The following is a 27,881-nucleotide window of genomic DNA, read 5'->3' as shown; positions in this document are numbered from 1 at the left end:
GCTCATGTGAGTCGGTGCAGAATCCTCTGAAGTTTCTCTCGCTGGATTTAATCTGACAGCGGACTTTAAGTAGCTCACACTCTTCTGCATCCTTGAATCTTCTACTGAAAGCAGAGAAATAGTGAAGTTTTGGTCTTTCTGGTCCTGAACTCTCTGACCAGTACCTGTTTAACCTCAGTGTGATTCTCTGAGCAAATGTTGACACAAGATTGTGATCCATTAAAAAAAATGAGAAATGTTCTGCGTTACCTTGACTTCATTAGACATCCTGTAACAGAAGGAGCTCCTCTTTTTGTTTTTCACATTTGATTCATGCAACAACTCAGCTATCTAAACAATGATTCACATTTAGAGTTAACCCAAATAAAGATGGCTGCCGCAACTAACTGACCTTATCAACATGGCTATAACTCAGTCAGTTGTCTAGATGCTGAGCTTGAGTTTAGTGTGGTAGTAGCTGAGAGTCATCCCCACTGCATATTTTTAGTAGTAACAAATCGTGCAAAATCTTTTTTTAAACCTTGACGTTCAAGGCAGCTGATAAGTGCTCCTTCGAAGATTGCAAGTTTCATAATCATATAAAATGTATGTGAGCAGCAAATATTCCCTCATCCTGCATTAGCTTGTTTATTGCTCCCGTTTGTTCAAGAATCAGCGTTTCTTTGTCATAGCCTGTGTTTCGTAGAGCGCTCTAATTAAACAGTGTTCGCTCTCAGCCCACTGTGGGCTCGGTCTGCCCCGCAGGCTCCACTGGTGGATCAATAACGGCACTGATTGGATTGTGTTCCAGCAGCACGGCACAGACGAGCCCCTTCTGAAACCAATTAGCTGCTTTTTAACAACTCCTGGAGCAAATGTCCCGACCAGACACGCTCTGCACAGCCCCGCTGCTGCTTCTGATGAGTAATACTTGTTGAAACCAAAATATCTCTCCTGTTTTCTTTCTGTATTTATTTCTCCCCTGCGTGACTTTGCTTAATGACAGATTGTTTTGTCTGACAAAGCCAGCCTGGTGTACGATCTGTTTGGGAACTAGGGATGCACAGATACCCGTATCGGGTCCAATACAAACGTTTTTACAAGTATTTGTACTCGTTCAAAATGCCCCAATACCTGGAACAATACTATGTTTTTGCGTGGATGTTCACATTTTAAATGCAACCTCTAATGACTCCAGTATGAGTTCTTTATGCCGTCAATGTGACATGCATGCCTAGGAAATGAAGGGACAACACATTCAGCTCACTGTAAGGAGTAAACAGGTCGCTACCCGTGGATGCTACATGTTAGCATGTTGATTCTGAAGTTCTTGTGCAATCAGAGTCAGTTAAATAATTTTCTGACATGTTTGTTTTAGTTCATTGTTTACATTTTAACCTGCCTCTGGTTGGCTGCTCCAGTGTAGCGTGTATTTATGGAACGAGAGCGACGTGACGTGATGGAAGTAAAACTGACTAAAATATCAATCCACTTTAGTATCGACATGGTGCGACACAGTTACTTTCATGTTTCTGTGAATTCCCAGTCATCCAGGACATGGAAAATTTAAAGAAAAAGAAGAAGCAACTGGACTTCTGTTCTGTAGCTGAAGACTTGTGGAGTCACAACGACGTGCTGGAATCAAAACCAACTAAAGTATCGATCCAGAACATTAGTACCGACATGGTCCTTCAACGTTAATACCAGATGTTTCTGTGGATTGTCAAAATAAAATAATAATAAAAAAAGTAATAAAAAAAAAACAGACAAAGCAACTGGACTTCTGTTCTGTAGCTGAAAACGTGTGGAGCTACAAGATTTAAACTGCATGACTCGAGGTTAGTACCATTATTATTGGATCTATCAGTGTACCCCCACCTCACAGACATAAATATGGTGAAATGCAACATGACCGTTCAGACTGAGGTTCACTTTGACAAACATCAGATATGTATCTGGTTTAGTACCAGGTTCTAATAAAAAGTAAGTTTTTATATTCACTGTGTATTGTACTCAGTAAGTACTCTGTATCAGTGAGTACCCAAACTGAAGTCGTCGTATTCGATGTGAGGAAAAACTGGTATCGTGCATCTCTATTGAGAAACTGTTTGGTCGGTAGATAGCTTTTATGAGTCTGGGTAGAAAGGGAGAGTACATTCAGTCTTATTGGCCAAGTCAGAAACAATAAGTTGTTCAAAGCAACAGAATTTGGTTTTAATCTAAAATCTACCCATAAGCTGAACAAACATCAGTCTGAACAACTTTGCTTTTGTCTTTTTGTGTTACAATCATTCCAGCTTCTCTTTAAATCTTTTATCTCTGGTGTGTTTACGTCGCCATGAGATAATTGTAAAGAGGTTAGACGAGCCGATGCCACCAAACCCTGCAGAAAAATCCAGTAATGGCTTCACACACAAAGAGCTTAATGAATGGATTCATTGATTTCACTGTTGTCCGGCGGCACCAGTGTGTTAATGTCCATTTCATAGACATTGGCAGATAAATTAAAAATAAAGTTGTGTATTCTGTGACAGCTTACCATGTCCTGTACAGCAGGGCAAACTTTAACTCTGGGTTGTTAGTTATTAGATGTGCAGAACTAGGGCTGAACATTAAATTAATAACAATGTATATCATGATAGACACATGATCAATATCAGTAGTCCAATAGAATGTTGATCATTTCACAGAACTCTGATCCAGAACTGCACAGCATTCTGGGGAATATAGGCAGAGGAAAGGCTTTATCCTCTCGACCTCTCAGTTAAGAAAGGTTGGTGGCATCGACTAACTCACTCACTCTTTGATAAGCTAGCAACAGCTTGTTGAGTAACATGCGCCACCATGCCTCCTAACTGCTTCAAAATAACAGGAACAGCGTGGAGTGAAAGGAGAAAATGAGTGCAACAGCTCTAGAAGAAAAAGAGGAAAGGTCACATCTGAAAGTATTAATCAGCCTTTTTTTCTCCTGGTCCTCATTTCAAATAGGTGAAACCAAAAAACCAATCAATTATCAATATTGATAGATATGAAACGCTTAAATCATGACACGTTTTTCAGCCATATCACCCAGCCCTAATGAATGATCAGGTGTTTTTCTGTGCTTTTAATCCTGAGTGGAGCTGCTTGTTTAGCCTTGTTGTACTGATTTTTTTTTTTTTTTACTTAACGCAAGCGTTTGGGACCAGAGTTTTCGACATTGCATTGTGGGTGTAAATCAGCAGCTTTATCACGACACAATATTGTATCTGTTTTTTTGGATGACGATACAGTATTTCTCTATCAGAAATCATGATACGATTTTGATTAAACTAATTTTCTTTATCGATTGTTTTGAATAATCAGTGCAGCATTATAGCACTTTGAGATTTACAAATTTAAAGTGCCCTATAAGTAGAATTCATTATTATTATTATTATTATTGTCGTCGTCGTCATCATCACATTGCAGTCAATATGATGCAATATCATCCATAGACATGTATCGGTCCACATCGGGCTTAGCTTGTCTCTATCATGTCAGTGGCTAAATCAGAGTAATGTTTTCATTATGCTTTCACAGTCTATTTTTTTAAATTGGTACTTTATTAAAGTGTGGGTGGTCAGTCTCCCTCTCCTATGAACTGAACAATAGGTCCACAGGTTATACTTAATCTTTTGTCCAATGACCAGTGAACATCTGTTTCAGTACCTGTCCCAGTTTTATATCCACTGATGTTGATAAACATGGTTGTGTAGAAGCATTATTCTGTCCACAATAAGACCAAAAAATGTTTCCTGAATGTTTTGTAGGATTAGTCCTCCTTCTACCATGAGGTACCTGATCCAGCTATTCACTGGTGGTTTGATGTGGAGAATTCTATTTTTACCCTGTAAAATCCACAGTAACCAAAAAAGAAAAGTTTTAAAACACACAAGCTCTTAAGTAGCTTTATGTAAACATATCAGTTGCACAGTGGGGGGAAAAATCTAAATATAAGCTAGGAAATGAGTAAGTCCAGTTTGTAAAGCTATACCGTATCCCCCCCTCCCCCCTACTGAGTCATTTATCGGTTAATCTCCAGAGACAGTAATGCAATCATCCATGCGCTGTTAAAGGGCTATTATCCATCCAGCTACCCACAGTCTTGATAATCCAGAGTAGGGCTGAACCGATTAGTTGAAATGATCGATGACGTCGATTATGTAAATTTTTTATTATCGATTATCTGTATTACATAACCACCACGTGAATGTTCATGCAATTCCAATTACATAACCACCACGTGAATGTTCATGCAATTCCATTTCGGTACCTAAACGCATCATTGCGACCGTATTGGCATAAGAGTGGTAAGTTTTTCATGCTTGTCCTGAACGCAGCATCGCGCAAGAACGTAATGACGTCAGCAGCTGCTTCAGTTCAGTCTGAAGCTTGAAAACAAGBCTCGCAGCTCCTGGAGTAAAATTTACCGAACAGACCGCCTCTGAATTATCTGCTGGATTAATTATCTTATGAGCACGACGTTCGCTTGCTCAAAGTAAATAAAGTACTGCCACTTTCTTTATTTCATCCACCATTAAACAGAGACCGGTGTTAGGTCGAGCCACGTTCCCCCATCAGACGGTTCCAGACGGTTCAAACAGCAGAGGAGCTTCCCGACACACGTCTGACCTAAAGAGCACAAGCAGCCAACAAGTGTTGGACGTGTTTTGGATGTTCAAAACGTAGCTTAAATACCTTTTATTAATTTTAACTGCACCCTCTTTTGTTTATTTGATTTAAACTTATTTGTCTTCCATGGACCTCCATCACACATTTTTCTAGTGGGGAAATGACATCAATAGAAACACGTGGAGCTGGATTTTAATTTGTGTAATAAGACAAAACAGTCTTGTTGTTTTCAACAGTTTCAAGTTACACAACTGATGTTACAATACAAATAGTTGGATGTTGTCTTGATATTAGTTAATTTTTATATATTGAGAAATATGTTAAATAAAAAATAATAAATAAATGTTTATTATAGTTTTTCCAGAGTGACTTGAATTTTGCATGATTTAGTTCATTTGTTAGCTTGTTAACATCTTGCACTACATTTCTTTTAGTTGAATTTTAAATGCTTTGGTTGAGATTTTATATTGATGTTAAATCTTTTAAGCTTTTTTTGTTAAAGAATTGACTCCAGAGTGCATATTTTGTGTCCATGAAAAAACTATTACAGAAAATATTACAATATTAAAGAACTGTTCTTGTTAATTTGATGAAAACATTTTAAATTTCCAGTGCACTCACATCAAAATAACTTATAGATTTGTTGTTAGAATAATCGATTAATCGAAAAAATAATCGTTAGATTAATCGATTAGAAAATAATCGTTTGGTACAGCACTAATCCAGAGAGGCAGCGATCAGCGCGTTGCTGCTCACAGATAATGGCCTTTATGCTGTCGGTTCAGAGCCAGGCATTAAGAAGGTGCGTCCTGATGGGAGCTGGAACCAGTAACGTGGAGCGCCAGAGCCTGCTATTGATACAGCTTTTGGAAAGTTTGAGTGCAAGTTTTACGTCATTCATCTGCAGTTTTCCTTTAAGCAGTTTGCATTTAGAATTTGGCTTCTTTAACCCTCCTGCTGCCCTTCAGTGCAGGTTTAAAACTGAGGCTTTGGGGGTCATTTTTGGTCCAAGGACAGCAGGAGGGTTAAAGAGCTGCATTCCAAATTGTTATTCAGCCGACAGCATCACGCCAAGTGCACCGCGGCCCCTAATCTGACTCGTTTGCATCCATCACCTCTGCATAAAAAGCAGGTTTTTAGCTTTGACCTACAGGCAGCATGTCCTCTGTCCCATTAGTGCTGTTTGCATAAGTGCACATGGACCATAAACCCTAGGTTCATATTGAAGAGTTATCCACGGTTTGTTCCAGAGGTACATCATGATGCCAGGTGAGATTGAGTTGCTGACCTTGTCCACACACAGCTGAGGATTATGGCATACAACCTTCTCAAACAACCTGACTTCTCACCAATCGGTTGATGACTTTATAGAGAATAATTTATTGTTGCCTGTCAATGCTTGAAATTGGCAAAACATGACACTAAAATAAACTATGTCCACTCCTACATGTCCTCGGCTCCTTCGCCTCGTATTACTGACCTCCCTGCAGCCCAGACATTGATTTATGGCTTCTTTCTCTCTTCTCCGTTAGCTGTCTCAGATGTGATATTTTGTGTAACCAAAGACTCATTTGAGCTTCATTTATCTCCTCTTCCACACTCAGGTCTCATTTAGGCGATGCTTAATGCAGTCGTCTTACAGCAGTCATGTTGGCAGGGGTTAGAGAAGGCGAGCCTGAGATCATAAAGTCACCAATTCAAATCCCCTGACTGTTAAAACTGTTTGGATGGGAAAGGTGAAGCATCCTCACCTGCCACCACCCTCATCTACCCCATTCAGAGCCCTTGAGCAAGACCCTTAACCCCGCAGTCATTAACTTTCCAGAGAACTCTAGATCAATGGCTCCCAACCCTTGTCCTCAAGGCCTACTATCCTGCATGCTTTAGTTGTTTCTCTGCTCATTGTCCGGTCTTCAGATTCTTCAGAAGCCTGTTAATCACTCCTTTACACGATTCAGGTGTGTTAAAGCAGGATAGTGAGCCTTGAGGACCAAGATTGGAACCCACTGTCCTAGGTCAGTGTTTTTCAAAGTTTTAAATCATTATCACAAAATTAAATCACTTTTTCTATCATTATTTTAAAATGTAATTTATAATATTACATTGAAATTTTAAGAGAACTTGAGAGGTTTGATTTCGTTTGTTCTGTTTTAATCGTTAACAGTTTGCTTAAAAGGTGTTTTTTTATGTGGAAATATAATACAGTGTTTAAAACTTGTCAGTTAATACAATTCTCATACTAAACCAATGTAATAATTATTGAATAGTGAATAAAAGTGAGGAAAACATTCTAAAAGTCGGTGTTTCTTTACATTATTTGGAGCATTGATTGTGGGTTTGCAAGGGAGGTCCCTGGAAGAAGCGTTTAGGGGACCATGGCATGTGAAAGTTTGGGAACCCCTGCCCTAGATGGCAGCCTCCAGTCCACATGTGAGCTGTGGTAGCTCGGTGACCTCTGGTTGCATCAGGAAGGACATTTGTGTGTAAAAAAAAAAAAACTACGGCCAAATTATCATGCAAGTTATCTTTCTATGGAGACCTCTATAAAAACCAGAACATAACCAAACAAATGTATCCAGGATTTAAAGGAGTCTGGTTTGTATTTGCAGAGATGATTTCATTACATATGTACTTAGTGGACTCTGCCTTTGAGTAGATTTACTGAGCCGCTCTGTGTATTGTCTCAAAGTTCTCCTAAAGTTTTTTTATTGGATGATATTCTCTGTTGGACACTAACAATGATCCTTGTGTTTTATTCTGTAGGGAGGCAACGTGATGGAGGACCAAGACCTGAGGGACATCGGAATCACAGATCCAAGCCACAGAAAGAAGATCCTTCATGCAGCTCGCTCGTTCCCCAAGGTGATTAATCACCGGTGCCCGCTTCGCTGAACACCATGTTTCTAATCTGAAGACACTTTGCTGACTTTTTAATGGTAGAATCTTAAAACTAGAATTACTTCCATCTTTTTTTTTAATCTCTTTCCACTCGTAAAATAAATCTGACCTAACAGTTATCAGTGTGACCAGCTGAAATGTGAGCAGGCTGGGGTGGAAAGGCGGGGCAGACGATTTGGGACCTGCAAGTCATAGGTTTGATTCCCCCTGTTGAGCAAGGCACTTATTTGCCAGCTTCTCCCTGGGTGCTAACATTCAGTAGCTCCCGCTGCTTCACTTGGGGGTTTCTCATGCAGAGCACAAATGTTACCATTGTATGGGAACTTGCACATCACTGACGCAAATAAGATTTTTGTATGTAATTTGTCTTTATTGTTAGCAAAATATCTCATGAATCATTGGACAGATTTTAATGAGACTTGGAAAAGAGACAAAGAAATCATTGGATGTACGTCTATTACTGATAAACTTTTAAATTTCATTCAAGATGTCTGCCACAGCTAAGAGACATTACTCAACCTTAATTAGCTATAATCCAGTTTTACAGGTAGCGGGGTAGTAGCTGTGAGTAAAAAATCACCAAATGTCACCTTTTAGGTCATGTGACCCAGTGATACAAAACCAGTGTCAAATTGGTCCACTGAACAGGACAGACAATGCAGACTCCTTTTTATCTGATTTTAACCAAAACAGCTAAACACAGTCCAACGTCAGCATAAGACTATTTTAGTTTAAAACTTTGGCATGGAGGGTGGAGGGTAATATCCACTCTGTCAAGGAATGCTAGGCTTTTAGCTACATGTTTTCACACAAACCTGCAGCATTTTTATATTTTTTACATGAGTTCACAATCACATCTGAATATATCTAAGGTTATGGGTTTATGTGAAACTAATGTTTATTTTGGGATCATTTTATTTGAAGACTGAAGTACAGAATATTTTTTTTACATTGAATAACACCAGGAACATCTATCGACGATGTCACCATTTGTCTGTGACAACTTTTTATTTTCAATTAAGGAGAAGAAAATGAGTGGCACAAAGTGAGTTGTCTGATTGTTGTAGCAGTTCTAATGGAGGATGAAATGTTGTCCCTCAGGTGAAAGCTCTGGGATGTGACAACAGCAGCTCTCTGTCCTCCTGGCTGGAGAACCTGGGTCTCCACGAGTATCTGCCCAACTTCCTGTCCAGCGGCTACCGCACTCTGGACTGTGTGAAGAACCTGTGGGAGCTGGAGATCGTCAATGTGAGTCACAGCGGCGTTAACGTGGACTGTGAGGAGTGGTGGGGAAAGGATCAAATTCGAGTTTATTCAAAATGTCAGTTTGACATTTTATATGAGAAAAAAGAAGTTGGTCCCAAAACATGATTATAGGAGGAGGAAGAGTTAATTTTGGGAAACCATTCAATGATGTGCAAAAACAAACCCTGCACACAACTTCAAAGTCTTACTAAACAACATTTTATTTCCCTGTGTTGTTGAGTTCTCCTAAAGAAAGTATTACTTTTTCTTTTTTGGTTTTAAAAAGATGCTCAACTATAGGATTACTTAAAATGAGAGAAAACACTGAGTACTGAATGACTTTGATACACTTGCTGAAGAAGCTAAAACGAATATGTTAAAACTAGAAAAAGCTGAACACTAGATAAAAGCTAAAGGCAGCAAAACAGTAGCTAGAAGCTAATGGTTGCAAAAGACAAGAAAAAAGAAAAACGTAACTAAAACATCAAAACTTTAGCTTAAAGTAGTAAAACAGTTGGAAACGTAATGTTAGCAAATGACTAGTTAAAAGCCAAACGTAGTAGAATGATGGCATAAATACAGATAAATGTTAGGCTAAAAATATCTAAAGACAAGCTAGAAGCTAAAAGCTAAAAAAAGCTCAATACTAAAAGCAGCAGAACCATAGCTAAAAATTAAAAGTAGCCTAACAGTAGCTAGAAGCTAATGGTAGGAAAAGACTAGATAAAAGTAAAAATTTAACTAAAAGTAGCAAAAGGCTAAATAAAAGCCAAATGTAGTAAAATGTTGGCATAAAAACAGATAAATGCTAAGCTAAAACTATCTAAAGACTAGCTAGAAGCTAAAAGCTGAAAGATCTTAAAGCAGCAGAACCATAGATAAAAGCTAAAAGTAGCATAAGAAGAGGAAAAAGATAATGTTTGTTAAAATAACTTTAGAAAATTACAATGGTTTTTTGAATGAACTGAGGAGATACTGATGTAGATTTGGGGGAAATTATTTGTAAATAAGATAAAAAAATTCATGTAAAAATTACAAAGACAACTACAAAAGTCACAACACCCATCTCCTGAATGAGCTGAATGTTTTAACATACTCACACAAGTGTTTGTTGTAAAACTTTAAAGAAGTTGTTTTATAATTGCTTGACTTTTTAAAGCCTTTTTTTTTTAACTCTGTAATGTCTCACATGCTTCTCCATGTGTTCAGAAGATGTTGTTCTTCTCTTCCTCCCAGGTGTTAAAAATTACCTTGCTCGGTCACAGAAAACGCATCATTGCCTCCTTAGCAGAACGGCCCTATGAGGAGCCTCCAGTCAAACCTCCTCGCTTGTCTCAGATCAGGGTGAGGACTTCCTCGGATCCACACTTTGTCATGATGATAACCTTTTTTTAGGCAATAAAGAAATTTGAATGAGAAATAGCCAACGAATCAAAAAAAAAAAAAAAAACGTCCCCTAACATTAAAATCTAACTCTGGTTTTATGTGTGCAGTTCCAGGACCTGCCTGGATCCCAGACCTCCTCTCCTCTCAGTCAGATGGACTACACAGGCCGCTCCATGGACCCCCTGCTGCCTGTAGGAGAGCCAAGCAGAAAGAAAGTGCAAGAAACAGAGTACGACGTTAGCCAGAGATACTGCAGCGGACGGCATAGACAAGTATGTTTATCTGTGTGTCTGGGTGAGCTCATCTCTCAGGGTTTTTTTTTTTTAATCATTCTGGTTATTCTCTCAGGATCATTATGACGAGGTGTATCAAGAGCCCCGTTTGACCCTGCGTCCGCCAAGTTTAGCAGCACCGTACACCCCGGTCCAGAACTGGCATCACCAGCCTGAGAAACTCATATTTGAGTCCTGCGCATACGAAGCCAATGTACACCGAGAACTTTCCTGTTCCTCTTTTACCTCAATTAGTGATATTCACCATCACTGACCAGTGTGTTCCCTCTTTGTTTAGTACCTTGGCTCCATGCTCATTAAGGATCTGAGGGGCACAGAGTCCACGCAGGACGCTTGTGCCAAAATGCGGGTATGGACCGAGTCTCTCTTGTATCAGGGCTCACACACAGACCTTCAGTTTCAGTAAATCCCCATGCTGTGGTTTTTCTTCCAGAGGTCCACAGAGCAAATGAGAAAAGTCCCGACCATCGTCCTGTCAATCACCTACAAGGGTGTGAAGTTCATCGACGCCGCCAACAAGGTACGCGACGCTCCGAGTGGTGGGAATGTTTAGGTTGCACTTTTTTTTACTTGGTTTGTGTCACCGCCTGCTGTTGTTTCTGGTGCAGAACATCATTGCCGAGCACGAGATCCGTAACATATCCTGTGCAGCCCAGGACCCAGAGGACCTGTGTACGTTTGCCTACATCACTAAAGACCTTCAGACCAGCCACCATTACTGCCACGTCTTCAGCACAGTGGATGTGGTAAGGACACATTTCTCAGAGTTTAATCTGTCTGTTCGTTCAGCTTACATGCAGAGCTCCAACTAATTTCTTTCTTCTGACATTAAAGTCCCTGTGACATCAAATTTTTGTCATAAATGTGAAAGTGTTTTTGGAAAGAGAATGTTAAAAACATGTTGCAAAACAAATTTCACGCCGTTAAGATGAAGAGTTGTTGAGATATTTGCATGTGAAGAAACAGGAAGTGATGTCAAAGGGGAATGTCTGCATGTGAACAGAGTGCTGCTGCATTATTAACAGACTGTAGAGAAGAATCTGATGTCTCTTTAGATTATTTTGAGTCACCATCAGAGATGAAGAAGAGTTTAAATAAGACTGTTTCAATAAACAAAGACTAGAGTTTCTTTTCTTAAAGAGTTCCCCTTTGATGTCACTTCCTGTTTCACTTTGCTGAGCCAAATTCAAGAGAAAATATACCAGTTATGAGACAAAATGGGTAAAATCATGTTTATTATGCTAATTTTCTTAAATATAAATATGTTTTCTTGGACTTTTTGTATTTGAAGGATAAGCATGTCACTGGCACTTTAAAATGCTTTTTTCTGTATTTGTATCTGAATGCAGGCTGGTCGTAAACATTAGACACTAATTCTTCTTCTTATTATTATTATTAAAAGAGAAACTGGATCCAGGAAGCTGTTTATTTCTTCTTTAATGTTTTAATTCCTCTTTGCAGTTTTGACGCTTTTCTTTGTTTGCTAATGAGGAAGTAATTTAGAACCGTACAACTAAAGGCTCGTTCACACCGAGAGCGTTTTGAGCGGCAGGAGCTGCCAGTTTACATGCAAAGTCTATGGCGAACGCGCCTCAAGGGGTTGTGCGTCGCGTCACGCGCGTTATGAGCGGCGCGCAAGGAAGGCGGAAGGGGCGCAGAGCGTTTTCCGCGCATGCGGTGCTGCAGAAGCCGCCGCCGCCCGAGCCGCCGCCAGAGTTCAAATATCTGAACTTTTCGCCGCTCGACGCATCTCCCACTGAAAACCTAAACAGACGGACTGGAGATCTTTACCTGAAATCGACCGTGTGCAGTTGGATTTTTTGGCAGGATTTATCAGCACCGATGTGGATCAGCTGCTCGGGACCAAAAAAAAAAAAAAAAAAAAAAAGAGAGAGAAAAAAGTCCGTCAGCTGGCAGCTTCTGGAGTGATGAAACTAACCGAACAAATTGCCTCTAAATCATCTGGTGAGTTAATTATCTGCTGTGCGCAACGTTCACTTGCTTTTTAGTAAAAAAATCAAAGCCATTTTCTTTTACTTTATCTTTATTTCACCCGCCGAGGACACGCTCCTCCCACACCTCGCTGCTGCCGCTGCTTGTTCTGGTCTGAACACTAGTGCGTTCAGTCTGAACATAGAGCGTCCAGTGAGAGACGTTTTGCGCTTTTTGGCCGCTCAAAACGCGTTTGGTGTGAATGTAGCATAATGATCTGCGTTTAAATAATGATGTTTTTCCTTTGCCTGTTTGTCTGTTGGCAAAACAGCTCGTGAAACTCTTAAACTAACCATCACACGAGCAGCTGATTTTACCCAAATCAATGTGGCAACCACAGCTCATCTACCTTAGTGAGCAGAAGTCTAAGGATTATGTTTGTAACCTGGCAGTTTGAGTCGTCCTCACAGTGCAGCGTGTCGTCAGGTGGCTGTGAAAGAAGATCAGTTAGCTCTGCAGCAGTTTGAATCAATATTTTTATCCGTATTGACCATTTTACTGCTCTCATGGGCCAGAAGAACCAGTCCTCACCACCTAATAAAAACTCAGAGCTGATTGGTTTTTAGTGCAGAAATAAAAAAAGACAAAGGGGTCAGAGGAGTTTTGTGTTAGACCCTGAAGTTGTTTTAAATCTCACAAGTGTGTCCTCTCATATAATCTAAGGTACCTGTTGACATCAGGAAGCTGTCAGACTGAAACACAACAGAGGATAAAGTTGTCTTCTCCGTGTTACGCTACTTAGCCTATCTTTAGAGTTGAAAGAGTCTCTGCTGTCTGTCTACCTGTAGAACCTGACCTATGAGATTATACTAACCCTGGGCCAGGCTTTTGAGGTGGCCTATCAGCTGGCTCTGCAGGCCCAGAGGACCAAACAGCAGCAGAATCTCCCCGGGGGAGCCGGCTCAGAGGTCATCGAGACCAGGTCCAGTCGACCTGTACCCAAGCCACGGGGCAGTGTTCGCAAGTCAGGGGTGAGTTGGACCAGTACCTTATATGGAACCACACCTTAAAAAACACATAAATGAACTTATTTTATCCTGACTTCGTGGACTCCACATCAGGGATGCATCACATACAGGATGTGCAGCTGCTGCTCAACAGTAAGGTGTCATATATCTGTGTTTCCTTCACCCCTGCAGTCATCCACACCATGAAGGAACACATACTGTCAGGAACCATGTAAAAACCAAAAGGCAAAAGCTGCGCATCTTGAACAATCTGGGGCTCCAACTAACGATCATTTTAAAAATCGATTAATCTGTCAATTATTTTTTTCAATTGTTCGGCCAAATCATTAAAACGCTTAATTACATGAATGAGTAGATATAACTTAATGTCATTCCTGTATAAATTAAGGATGCAAGTTATTGATTAATGAATTAATCTGAAGTTGATTTTTCTTATAGATTGACCAACAATTAATTGATAAGCAGCCATTTTCTTAAAAAACTGGAGTTTTCTCTTGAATCAAGAGGGTCTTTTCATAACATGAAGGATTTTTTTTATAATCTCCTGAATTAAAAAAACAGAAGCACATCGTAAATATTTTAACAATTTATTTTGCCAGCTGTATTAAATACTGACTGAAAAAAAATGTGTATTTCTCATACATGAAACATAACAGAAATGTAATAGGTTGCTGAATGAGGAAAATAGATTAAAAGAATAAAATATGATTTTTAGATGTAAAACTATTATTAATTTATTATAATTAGATTTTATTTACATTTAACATTTATAATCTTTAATTCTTTACTTTTTGATTCCTTGTTGTTAGTTCTGTCTGACTGAAACAGTGTTTTATGGCCCGTATAAATCGCACGACAACAAATCGATAAATTTGTTGCAAATGCGATTCATTGTTGCAGCCCTAAAAATAATCAGAAAAGTCATAGAACTGTGCAGTGANCACACACACACACACACACACACACACACACTGAGGCAGACCTGCTGCTCGCATCTTTTTTTTATTTATTTTTTCATTCGTCCTGAACTTTTTTTTTTGCTCAACAAATAAATTTGAGCTTCAGTCAGAAAAAACTGGAGAGTTTTATATTTTTGGCCCGAGAGGTGAATTTAGGTGCCCCCCCCCACCCGGGTGATGTAAACGGCTCGGCAACATGGCGAGGGACGCATAAATCGCACGACACAACGAATCTATAATGAGATTCGTTGCCAATGCTTTTAATAATCGATTTTTAATTGATTTTATTGATTCGTTGTTGCAGCCCTAGAACAATCCAAAGTGTATTCTGGTTTGTTCCCAACATGGTTCCCTATGTGTTCCTTCATAGTCTGGACGACCCCAACCCACAACGTAGGTCAAAACATCAAAACACTGAAGGTGGAAGTGTGTCCAAACTTTTGGCTCGTAGTGTCCCACTCAGGCACACACTTACCTGCAACCTGATGAGACTCCACCCACTTTATGTTGCTGATGTCTGGGTTCTTTTTGTTTCTTTTGTTTTCTTTTCTATTATTTAACTATCTGTGGTTGCTGTTTCTCTTATTTTCTACTTCTTTATAAACCTTTAACAGGTTGAGAAACAATTCTTATTTACAATGACGACCTGGTTTTTCTTTCTTTCCATCCCTTCGCTTTACTATCTGATTTTGTTTTTGTAAAAATAAATACATAATTGGTTATTTATGTTTTAATATGTTTATTGTATTTTTTACTAATTGTCAGCCTTGCTATGCTTAACCAACGAGAGCTGGTTAATTTGAATTGTTTGTCTTTGCTGCCCTCTAGTGGCAGCTTAGCCATAGGATCAGTAAAGTTTGAGTTGTGCCAGCTGCTTCCTGTTTTATAACTGAGCATAATAACATTTATAAGCATTTATAACTGAGCTGTTCTGCACTCGGCACACTGAGTGCAGAAAAACAAAAAAGTTTAATGTCTGAAAGCGGCACAACTAATAGATACTTAATGAGCTTAATCTGACGAGCTAACAAATTATCATAAAGATGATTTTGGTGCATTTTTTTTCATGATGTGAAAATAAATCTGGAGAAGTTTAGGTATTGTACTAACAACTTTATATATGAAATATAATTTAATTAAGACTGTCAAAGTACCAGTTGTATCTAATTGAATAACTTTTGGAGTCCACACGATTTAAACCAGTTGCTAATTGACTCTAACAAACAAAAAAATGTCCATAACTCTATTAATTTTACAGATTTTTAGCTAAATTGATAAGTTTGATGTGTTAGTAGCTGAGAGTCATCCCCAGCCACAATCACGTGAGCTTTTGATTTTGTATAAAGTTATTTTTAAAGTTGTAAACTCCAAATAAATTTTGCTGAATAATTCTCCCCCCATAGATAAAACAAAAATCATACTGTGTATGTATATATATATATATATATATATATATATACTGTATGTAATTGCAAAATGTACAGTACTGCAGAAAATTTATGGCTTTTTGATGTGCCACAGCATCAGCAACACTCCCTGATTGACAGAAAACTAACTGAAGGAGGTTATTACCCCTCATTTTCAAGGTGGAGTTTGTTAGAGTGTCTTAAATTAGCAACACGTTCGTATCTGTCTGATTCCATAATCAGTCTGGAGGCTCCACATGTTTGTTCAGAAGGTGAACAGCTGCAGTCAGGTCAGCCTGACTTGATCTGAGTGAGTCAGTGGATCTGCTTTAGGGTAAAAAAAAAACAAAAAAAAACTCAATGTAAAAGTTTGGATGAGAAGAAACAACGAAACAGGTTTTATGGAAACAGAATGACATCGCAGTCATAGAAATCACCCACCTGATTGTAGTTTTTGTTTCTCGCAGTCAGAATATATCATTTTGTATAAATGTCAGCACCCCGCCGGCTGTTTGCAGGTGGATTAAATCTGAAAATCCTCTTTGATTAGTGTGAGATGAGCAGCGTGCAGTGTAATTAAACTGGTTTGGAGACAGCTGCAGGCAGAGCTTCTGATGTCGTCTGTCTCCCTAAAGGGGGACATGGTGGACCAAGAGGCGGGGTCTCAGTCCCAGGCCAGCGCCGCATGGCTCATGGACCCCAAGGAGTCCAAGCGCACCATCAGCACTAAGTACGAGACTACCATATTCTGAACGGACCCCTCCTCCCTCCTCCTCCTGGGTCTGCTCTCACTTTTCCTCCTTCCTGTGTGCCTTCCACTGTGATTCAGCCTCCTTTGCTCTGGACCCACTCCCTCTATTGTGTCTGACTGAACCTGTGACCAGCAGCTGGTGCTCCTTGTTAACCACCACTCTCCCACCTCGTCACCTTCCTTTTAGCCGAGTCCCAGTACACTCCTCCTCCCCTCACTTTGCATTCTGCTCAGCTGTTTTGACTCTCTGTGAATCTGCCCTTTCTTTTCCGCTGCATCAGGCGCCGGCCACTCTGAAGGCTTTTCTCTCTGTCCTTTCACCTCCTAACTCCTCCGAGCACTGAGAAACCCCCCGCTGATTAACCACGTCCGTGAGCCAACCCGCTGCACACGTCCTGTGCCTGGATGCTCAGGTTGTCCAGTGGAAGCTGTGGAGCTGCTCCTGTCTCTCTATGCATCAGTCTGACCTCAGCAGACCGTCTCTGTGCAGTGGGACGCAGCTGTTTTAGAGATTACACGCAGGGCTTAAATAGGAGAGGGAGATCTCTTATTAGCTGCCTGCTTGAAGCCAAAGCAGGCTAAGATCTTAGCACTGTGACAACCTTTATAGGTTTTATTGTTGTTATTTCTGTGTGCATGTGATTTTTGTTAGACGGGTTTAAAATGACACAAGCCGTGTTTCCATCAAGGTTTTTTTTTAATGTGCATTTTGAAGTATCGCATCAGAAAAGGTGAATGGAAACGGCACGATTCGAAAAATCTTCCTCTAATTCACATAAAAGTTGATACGCTTGCTTGAGGTGGTTTTTGGTTTTTTCGAAAAAGAGTTAATGCGCAAAAGGAGGGATGGAAACACATTTGTCGAATCTGTTCTGACGTAGCGAACATTTACCTCACATGTTGATCAGCTTGTTCCTGCTGTCTGAATGGTACCAGTACCGGTACCAGAGCGACTGGCAGCAGGACCCTCCTCCTGCTGTCGGCATCTTCTGTTATTCCCATAACTTGAAGAGAACTGCATTTCTTTCTCTACGTCTCCAGACAGCAGTAACATCAGCAGAACTAGTTAAAATGACAAAATAATTACAACTTTCCTGACAGTAGCAACACGTTCCTGATAACTTCTCTCCATTTTCCTGAGATGCGACTTTTACTTCCTGTTTAATACACGCATGCGTCTGACGTAATTGATTCGCTTCAAGCCGGTTGATGGAAACACGTCTGATTCGCATTTCTTCATTTTCTCCTTTTTTACGATTTTTTTCTAACCTTATTCATTCCATAAAAAACTAAATTGTAAGGACAATAAAAAAGAAAGTACAAATAAAATGAAATGAAAGGCGGCAGAGAGAAGAAAAAAATCTTATAATATCTGCCCCTTTTTTTCTCAAGTGTAAATTCAAACTATAATAATCTTCAGTTAAAACAAAACATTGAATCTTTCTAGAACACCAGATTGAATGGCTACATACTGTATTTGACCATTTCATATTTTTTTAACAATCTAATCTTTATCATTCTCTTAAACATATACATTGATGTGGCATTTTTAACATCTTCCAAATTATTCCACAATCTGACTTCTTGGATTGAGCTGCACCGTTCTTTCAAACAGGTTCATAATTTAGGTTTCATGAACATCGCTATTCCCTGTAGATTATAACAGCTCTCTCTCTCTCTTCACAAAGTTTATCTGAATGTTTGAAGGTAATATGTTTCGGTGTGCTTTATACATAACTAACAAAATATTATAATCAGCTAAAGCATAGAATTTCAATAATTTCAGTTTACAAAATAATATATTAGATGGATAATGGTAGTTTTTTCGAGTGATAACTCTTATAGCCATTTTCTGCTAAACAAAAACAGGATTTGTAATAGTCTTACATGCTTTCCCCCATACTTCAACACAATAGACCAAGTGTGGAACAATTAATGTGTTGAATAACATATACAGAGCTTTAATTTTAAAAATTTGCTCAAAATTTGAATTAAAATTGGATGGAAACACGGCTACAGAGGGTAAAGGTCATGGAATTACAGATTTCTTCTAATTTTGCTTTTTTGTCACACTTAAAGGTTTTATATCATAAAAATGGTAGTATCAAACAAAAATAATCTTGATAAATACAAATTTTCAATAAAACTATCAAAACCAACCTGGCCCTGAGTGAAAAAGTAATTATCCTCCCATGTTAAATCGTAAGTAAATCCCTTTTTTATTATTATTTGTTAAGCTGAGGACAGTTTCATCCATCAAAATCAAGCCTGATTACTGCAAAGCCCATAGAATCTAGAAATAACTTCAAAATAGCCGTTACATATAAATAGAGAAAACATGGCAACGTGGTGAACCAGGAGTAAACAGCCGACCAAAATTACTCCAAGAGCACATTGACTCGTTCAGGAGGTTCCTAAGAACCCACAACGCCTAAAGTCCAATGTGATCGAGCTCACGTCAGCCAAAACCATCCTGATGATCCCCAAAACTCGTTGTATTTGTCGTAAAACTAACACTGCATTTCATAAAATAACCACCACGCCTGCAGTCAAACATGGCGGTGGTGCTGTGATGGTCTGGGGCTGCTGCAGTCGATGGAACCATCACTTCTGCTCTCAACCAGAAAACCCTGTAGGACAATGTTCGGCCATCAGACCACAACCTTAAAGTTCCTGTGATATCAATTTTTTTGTAATAAACAGGAATACACTTTTGGAAAGCTAACATTGAGAACATATTGCAAACAAATTTTCACATCGCAGAGAAGAACAGTTGCTGAGACATTAACATGTGAAGTAACAAGAAGTTTGTCAAAGGGGAATGTCTGCTTGTGAACAGGGCAATGCAACAACAGCTAATAACAGACTGTAGAGAAGAAGCTGATGTTTCTTTAAATTATTTAGACTTAAATATCGTTTCAATAAACAAATGTCAGGGAGCTCCTTTACTACAGAATTCCTCTTTGATGTCACTTCCTGTTTCACTTTGGCTGAGCCAACATCAAAAGAAATATGCCAGTTGTGTGACAAAGTGGATAAAATCGAGTGTATTATACCATGTTTCTTAAATATAAAGATTTTATCTTTTACTTTTTGTATTTAATGGATATGCATGTCACAGGCTCTTTAAGCTCGAGCGCACGTGTTTACAGCAGGACCATGATCAGAAATGCAGACATCACAAACATTATTAGGTTTAGGGAGCAATAACTTTTGCACACAGTACCAGGTGAGGGTTTTTTTTTTTCTCTAAAAAATGAAATCATGATTTGAAAACTTTATATTTACTCAGGTTATCTTTGTCTGATTTTTTTTGATAAAGTGTGACAAAATGTAAAAACAAATGAAATCTGTATAAGTGCAAATACTTTTTGCCATCAGTTTTTCAACCATGCTGCCTTTTAAAGTGGCAAGAACTCCCCTTTACCAAAACCTCTGTGTGTGTAGGAATATGTGTACTCCCTCTGTGCTGCCATTTATTTCTTCTTTTAATGCAACTAATGCCTTCATCCTGTCAGCTCTGCCTTTCTGTTTCTTTAATGTCTCCGAGTTTATATGTCACCCCTGCTGGTAAAGCTTCATCATCATGTAGATGTTGACTATTTTTTACTCCATTTTAATCTCCGTGTTTTGTGTGCGTGTCTGTGTGTCTCCTTGTAGCTGAACACTGAGGCTCCTGTTCAGTAACGCAGGGCAGGAACCACCCGGGGACTGTGTGTTTTTTTATTTTATTTTTTTATTGTTGTTGTTGTTGTTGTTGTTGTTGTTGGAAAAGTGACCCAGTTCCCACGCAGCAGATCAGTCCATTGATTAGATCAAATCTGCAACCAGAGGGGGAAACCACCCTGCACACCCCCACCTGCCTCCCCTTCATCAGGCCTCCCGCCCACGAGAGAGCGACGGCGTCTTGGTGCGACGCGACGGCGGGGTGTAAATTATTTGTTGTGCGTTTGCTTACGTGTGGCCTCCCTCCCAGAAGGGGTTAGTGTTTACCGTTTGAGGAAACGCAGCTCGCTCGCAGGTTCTCGGTGCAGCGAAAGAGGAAGCGGTACGAACGAGGACCACGAGCCTTTAGAGACCTCACACTGTAGCGACACGCTCCTTTCTCTGTCCCAACTCAGTCCTGCCTGGGAGGAACTCCTTAAACCAAACTCTACACTACAAAGACTTTCTAATCGTGAAAATCCCAGGTTTTTATTAGATTAGTTTTCTTTCTAGGTTTTAGATTTTATTTTATTTTATTACTTTGTGGGGCAGTGTGTCCTAATGCTGGAACTGGATCTTGTTTGGTTCACTGTGGATCCCTCTCCTCCTCTGTTCTGTTCGTTTTGACAATAATCACCAAAACCTGCCGTGCAGGCCGGTACGACTTTAGATTTGTAGCTGCACCACCGAACAGTCGTGCAAAGCATGTTTCTCCAGCTAATGTCAAGTGTGTTGACTGTTAACAATATTGTTTTGATTGTCAGCCACTGTGTGTGTGTGTTTGTGTGTGAGAGAGTGTGTGTTTCTGGGTACTTGGATCATTTTAGTTCACCAGTTGTACATGTTGTCCAGCCGGTACGATAACACGCTGTCTTCAGCTGCCGTCGGCACCTTCAGCCATCGGCCCGGTCCTGTTCTGCTTTTGCACATAGCCACGGATCAGGTCATGAATCTGACGATGAGGATGATGATGATGATGTACATGATTTTAGCAGTCTGTATTTTGATACTTGAATGATTTCTTGTTTTTGCTTTTATAGATATCTATATACATGTATGTAAGTATGTATGCATATGTATGTATGTACGTATAGAATTTTTGTCAAAACAGAGAAAAGGACTATGTCTTTTAAATGAAACATATCGGGAATAAATACCCTGTGATTTAAAAAAATTGACTCAGAAGAGGGACCTCATTTTAGAAAAAAAAAGATTGTAAATAATCTCGGGCTTCCAGTCTTTTTATATGGTTATTTTTTATAATTCAACAAATAAATGTTGGGCTTGAAATCCCTGTCTGAGTATTTATTTCTGTTTTTGGCTGTTGTGTGGTTGAGAGACCTGCAGGTTCTTCTGTTTTGTGTTGATGAACTTGTTTGGTGGAAACCTCAGGATGAAGGTCTGTGTTTCTGTTCTTATTTTTCAGCAGCACCTTTTGTTCATGTGCAGATGTATTCTGAAACAAATTAGGAAAAGAGTTGATGTTTCTGTTCACAGCCTCTCCTGTCAGTCCAACGAGCTCCTGCACCAAACATTCTGCCGAGGGCAATCACAAAACGTTTAGCTCTTTTTGCTGATTCGGCTTTTTGCAACTTTTTTGCTAATGTTACTTTTAACTGCCGTTCTGCTACTCCCAACTCTTAGCTAGTCTTTTACTTTTTATATTTTAAATTTAGGTTTAGCTAGTCTTTTGCTCATTTTAGTCTCTAGCCTATTGAGACCTTAGCTTTGAACTAGCCTAATGCTACTTTCAGTTCACCCTTCAGTTTTTTTGTTTATATTTTGTTAACAATGACTCACATTTAGCTAGCCTTTTCCCACTTTTAGCTTCTAGCTATACCTGTTCTACTTTTAGCTAGCATTTTGCAAAATTAGCTATTAATTAATCTTTAGTTACTTTTAGCATTTAGCTAGTCTTAGCTTGAGTTCTGCTTCTGTTAACTCCGCTTTCTTCCATCTATTTCTGCAATGTATTCATCTAACAAACGTCAAACGAAACCTGGCTTATATTTTATATTATGTGTTTAATAAATGAATATTTGAGTACTGTTTATTATTATTATTAAAAAAAAACATTTACATACGACAAAAACAATACAAATAAAATAAAATGAAAGGTAGCAGAAGAAAAAATCTTATTTTATTTGCAAAAATATTAATTTCAAACAATAATCAATAATAAAACTAAACAAAAAAAATTGAACTCAAACAGTAACTCTAAGATAACACATCACCTGAGCTGGACTTTGATTAAAGTTAGACAGGTACAAAAACCTTTTTAATGTTAAAATTTAAAACAACTTGCTAAATGTTAGAAAATTAACACAACTTGGTTATGTTTAGGAGAGTAAACCAACGTTGGTTAGGTCTGTAGACAGAGTCAATGCATTTTCTGCCTCAGTTTTATTTGTTATGCAATCAGTGTTGTGTCTTACTTTTTTTGGACACTTGTTCACACATCTCATTGAACTTTCTGTTACAATATTAATAAAAAATTCCAATATGCNTGTTCACACATCTCATTGAACTTTCTGTTACAATATTAATAAAAAATTCCAATATGCTTTCTGAAAAAATAGTTTTTTCTTGTTTTCCGAAAACGTTCAAAAATGACTTAGGCAATTATGCTATGTGGCTAATAAGATTTTTTTAAAAAGTATATAAAAATCCACTTCAAGGTGGCGAAGATGAGCACCGATATGTCCACGCCACAGTGTTCCCCCCGAGAACGGCTCCAACTCGTGACCTTGTGAATCACGTGATGGAGCACAGATCATTGGCGTGAACTGATACAGCATCTCTGATTTGATTTCTCTTTCTTTTGGGACTGGGATTATCACTCCGAAGCACATTCTATTTTTTTAATTCTTCTTTTTTGACACACATTGTGTGCCTTCGTGCCACAACGATGTTACACATGACACACTATTTCTACTGAATGTGCTTTACGCAGTCTGACACACATAGATCGGCCAGTCGGCCAAGTTAGACTTTGCATAGCGGTGTGTCTAACAAGCGAACCACGGGTGTCAATATTGGCCAGAGTCTTTGAACACGCACCGGGATTCCAACCGACCATATACCAGAACATGGTGCTTTCGCAGGCCATGTTCATGCCGCTAACCCACCTGGCCGGCCGCCAAACTAACGAACGGAGAATGGGATATATCATCTGCATATGCAGAGAGATGCAATGATGACGTGTTTTTTAAATTTTACTCCATTTAACTCTTTTCTGATCTGACATAACAATGGTTCAATACTAATTGAAAAAAGCATGCCTGACATTGCGCAGCCTTGTCGAATCCCCCTTTTTACAGAAAACGGAGCACTTAAACCACCATTGACCTTTAAAACACTTTCATTGTCACAATAGTGTTTTAATCATGGCAATGAAACCAGGGGAGAAGCCAAAGGCTTCAAAAGTGTTCCATAAGTATTGGTGCTCCACCCGATCAAATGCCTTTTCTTGGTCAAGGGAAATCAGACCAAATTTTACATCCAATGAACTAGAGATGTCCAAAATGTCTCTAATTAGGGAAATGTTGTCCCTTATAAATCTGCCAGGGATACAATATGATTGGTCGACATGTATATCTTGACCAATCACTTTCTTCAGTCTGTTCGCCAAAGCTTTAGAGAATATTTTATAACCAACAAACTAACTGGTCTCCAGTTTTTTAGTTCACACAGATCGCCTTTTTTCGGGAGAAGAGTGAGCACAGCTCTCCGACAGCTTAGTGGTAATTTTCCCCTCAGAATGCTGTCATTCAGAACCTCCAATAAATCTTCTGACAACAAAGTCCAAAAGGTTCTGTAAAACTCCACAGGTAGACCATCTAATCCTGGAGTTTTTCCATTATCCATGCTCGAAAGAGCTTCTTGCAGTTCCTGAATGGTCAAAAAAGGTTCCAAGTCTGTGTTATCTTGTGCTGAAATCTTTGGCAAATTTGTTAAGAACTTTCCTGTCAGTTCACCATCTTCTCTGTATTCAGAGGCATAAAGCTTTGAAAAAAAGTCCACAGCCCTTTTTCGTATTGCAMGTGTTTCCATCAGTTCACTTCCATCTTCTGCTCGGACACTGTGAATGAGTCGACTCTGGCCATTTTTCTTCTCCAAACTGAAGAAAAATTTGGAAGGAGCATCCATTTCAGTTACATTCTGGAAACAAGAATGTACTAAAGCCCCCTGTGCTCTAACCCCTAAGCAGATCAGCCAAGGCAGTCTTTTTCTTTTTTAGAATCTGAAAATTATTTTGATTTCTAGTGGACTCATTCAAATTCTGTAAGTCCACAATGTCAATCTCTAGGTCTTTTATAGATTGCACAATCTCTCTTGTGACATTGGAAGTGTACTGGGTACAAAACTGCTGAATTTTTATTTTTCCAATATCCCACCATTGTTGTAAAGAAGCAAATTGAGATTTCTTAAATTTCCACTGTTTCCAAAAGAAAAAGAAAAACCATCCTTAAACAAACCATCATTCAATAAAACAGTGTTCAAATGCCAATTTGCACTCTTTGGTTTAATTCTATTCAAAAAAACATTACCTATTAACATAATATGGTCAGAAAACCCAACAGGACATAAAAAACAAGATTTAAACATTTGCACATGATGCTCAAAACAATACAGTCTATCAAGTCTTGCCAGGCTAATGTGATTTTCTTTACAGTGGGTCCAGGAATATTGTTTACTTMTACCATGCTTAGAGCGCCAAACATCAATTAACTCATARYTTTCAATTATACGTTTTAGAATCTTTCTTGATTGAATGTTAGGCTCTAAATGGTTTCTGTCCAAGTCATCAACAGTACAATTAAAATCTCCTCCTAGGCAGGAGTGTTGAACTGAAGTGCAGCTGATCCAACATAAACAGTCCAAAGGGGTGAAACAGGAACCAAAACCAGAAARAGTCTGAGGTTGTGATCAGAGTATAAGCCAATTAGGTTTCTAGCAATGGCAGGGAGAGCAGAGAATCCACAATGGAAAACAAGTCAGGCAGGCGTTGCACACAAGCCCTGCAGTGCAGCTCATACATAGCAGTGACAAACGACGCGTCTGAAGTCCAGGTAGTATATGTAGATGGAATCCCAAGTGAATCAACTGATGACCACAAGCAGGTGTAGCACATTGTGACCCTTCAGTCACACAGATTCATTCATCTATGCATCCTTTGTTCCAYCACAAATACAAGCTTTTGTAGTCAGTGTGGTAATTCTTACCAACTCCGTTGCACTGCAGCATGATGCACAACTTCCCCTCTGTTGTCCATCAGATATATGAATTGAGTCTACTTGTGACCAGATGAGCCACACAGGAAGTCAGACAAGATAATACAGGTTTTAAATTTTAAAACAAAAGGTGATGCACAGACAGCACCTGCACAAATAGTTTGGACTGCTGCATGGGAACCTTTTGTGGTGGATGACAGAGCACACACACATGAAGGGATATGTATAAAGCTGGCTTAAGGAGGAAAAAGCCAGCCAGCCAATATGTTATGCTAACTTAAATGTGTACAATTTCTGTTAAAATAAAAGCTGAATTTCTGGGCAAATGTAACAATCTGGCACTGGAGGAGTGACATGAGGACATGTAAATGAAAGGAGAACAGGTAAGTTGATTACAAAACCAATGAAAAACAAAAACAACAAAAAAAAACCAAACCTTCTCTTGGTCGGCCAATAGGGACCTCTGGTACTCATCATCTTGCTCAGAGCGTAGTATCTGTGATTCCTGAAGGGACTAGAAAATGTTTCTGATAGTATTTCTCAACRATCATACTTAGCAGCAGAACAATGTTGTGTTAATTTGAAAATTTTTTACATACCTGGGAGATCAAAGCTGCATGACTTTGGCCTGGCATTGCAATGGAGTTAGAGATGTAACAAGGAAATGAGTTATCTAGTATCCCCTCCTGCAGAATCWAATTCAGATATTAAAATTTGCTGACTGAATTCAGTCAGAACTTTCAAAGGATGACCTTTACTTTAAGAGTAAAAAGTAAAAGTACAAACACTTACACTTTTAATTAATTTGCTAGAGCAAAGAAAATTAAACAAAAGTTTGGGCAGATACCACTGAAAACTGTTCTTATCGGGACATATCCTATACACTCTTACATTTTCCTGTGGATATTCTAATCATTACTTTACTCTAAATTTAAGGTGAAATGATTTGTTCCAAAATGGAATGACAGGTTTTAGTTTCACTGGAAAAAAAAGACATGTTGCTATTGTTAACATTTTACCTGATGTGGCATGACATTTTCAGACACCTGCAGTGTGTCACTGGTTGAAACAGTGGCCGTCGTCACAGACATCATTCCAGTAGATGGTGGAATCTGTGGTTACAGATGAAGGTTTAAGACTTCTTGTTGTAAATATGAAGAAAACTATTGTGACAATGCTGTGAAACTAAAAGGATCCAAACCTGCATTATTTCCACACGAGGCAAGATGTAGAGTCTGCTTTTTTAAATAAGATTTAAACTTATCTGAGGATAACGCTGACAGATGAAATTATTTAGGTCAGACAGCGTCCACGTCAGGTCTATCTTGAAACTTTCTCCACCCACTGTTGACTCGTTGTGAGCTGGTTGGCCTAAATAAAAAAGCATNATTAATGTTTAATGTTACAGCTGGTCAGAGTTCCCTTTAAGAACAAATATGCTGTGGAAGAAAACATTAGACTTCTTGATATGAGTTCCAGTCACAGGGAAGGGAACATCCACCCTCTTTGAGCTGAACAGTTTTACAAACCAGGATTTAATAAATATGATCTGTTCTTTCACCAGGTTGTACAAATATTCAAATGTACTTCAAATCTCATTTGGATGATCATCTCCATGTTTGGATACAACCAAACGCTCTATATCAGCAAAAATTCAGTTTAAAACCCAGCAACGTCCATGTTRTTATGTTCTGGGAAGTAAAACTCTGGACTTGAAACACGGTGGACTTCCTTTCCCCATGATTGTTAGATATCAAAGAGGGATTAGCGGTTGGTCTCACAYTGATCAGCGACGTGTTTCTGCTGGCAGCTGACTGTCTGGCAGGTAATGGAGCTCTGAAGGTGAACGACCACCTGCAGGTTGAGGGTTTCTCCAACATCTACGCTGTTGGTGACTGYGCCGACATCAAAGAACCCAAGTTGGCGTACCACGCTGGCCTCCACGCTGCTGTCGCTGTCACCAACATCATCAACAGCCTGATCAAGAAGGAGCTAACCACGTACCGCACGGGTATGTAGGCACCTGTGTTAGGTGGGTTGCTGGTTATACGCATTGATAGATATTACTGGATTGGGTGTGGCTAGCGCTTTGCTAGCTACATCGCGTGCACGCACTGGAGCTCTGTTATGCTTCGAGGAGCCTCAACAAAATGAATGGAGGTCAATGGACGGAGAGGTGTCTCCTAGATGAAAAACTCATAAATTTCTTATTTCTTGCTTGATTTTTACAAACTATGGTTCAAAATGAAGCTGAAGAAATTGTGAATTTTATAGTTACAGAAATTTAAAATAGATAACTAATTTAAATGACTAAAACAGTCACTTAAAATAAGTATTTTGCATTTCAGAGGTGTTTTTTCATTAAAGTCAATGAGTTCTGACCATCTGGATATTCATACATATATTTACTAA

General features: G+C 39.1%; 1 protein-coding gene and 1 long non-coding RNA gene across 15 annotated transcripts in view; one reads left to right on the top strand and one right to left on the bottom strand.

Moving 5' to 3' along the window:
- anks1aa (ankyrin repeat and sterile alpha motif domain containing 1Aa) overlaps positions 1-21,256 on the top strand; it is a 105,970-nt gene extending 84,714 nt beyond the window's left edge. For 11 of the 14 annotated variants that reach the window (XM_014010508.1, XM_014010516.1, XM_014010514.1 and 8 more), the window contains 10 exons: positions 7,396-7,494; positions 8,632-8,778; positions 10,012-10,119; positions 10,269-10,433; positions 10,510-10,647; positions 10,732-10,803; positions 10,888-10,974; positions 11,063-11,200; positions 13,235-13,417; positions 16,415-16,805. In XM_014010508.1, the coding sequence (XP_013865962.1) occupies positions 7,396-7,494; positions 8,632-8,778; positions 10,012-10,119; positions 10,269-10,433; positions 10,510-10,647; positions 10,732-10,803; positions 10,888-10,974; positions 11,063-11,200; positions 13,235-13,417; positions 16,415-16,531 (1,254 nt within the window). In that variant the 3' untranslated portion in view covers positions 16,532-16,805. The other 3 variants (XM_014010512.1, XM_014010510.1, XM_014010513.1) reach the window with 3 other exon arrangements.
- On the bottom strand, positions 142-15,766 carry LOC106519033 (uncharacterized). The gene is made up of 3 exons (XR_001310395.1): positions 14,444-15,766; positions 9,038-9,042; positions 142-151 (listed from the first exon to the last, which is right to left on the bottom strand). It is a non-coding gene; the product is annotated as an uncharacterized LOC106519033 (long non-coding RNA).
- Positions 21,257-27,881: the final 6,625 nt, after the last annotated feature.

This window comes from Austrofundulus limnaeus, unplaced genomic scaffold (assembly GCF_001266775.1).
Source record: "Austrofundulus limnaeus strain Quisiro unplaced genomic scaffold, Austrofundulus_limnaeus-1.0 Scaffold70, whole genome shotgun sequence".
In the NCBI taxonomy this organism is placed as follows: domain Eukaryota; kingdom Metazoa; phylum Chordata; class Actinopteri; order Cyprinodontiformes; family Rivulidae; genus Austrofundulus; species Austrofundulus limnaeus.
Note: the sequence above shows the minus strand (reverse complement) of the source record. Positions and strands in the feature narration are given on the sequence as shown.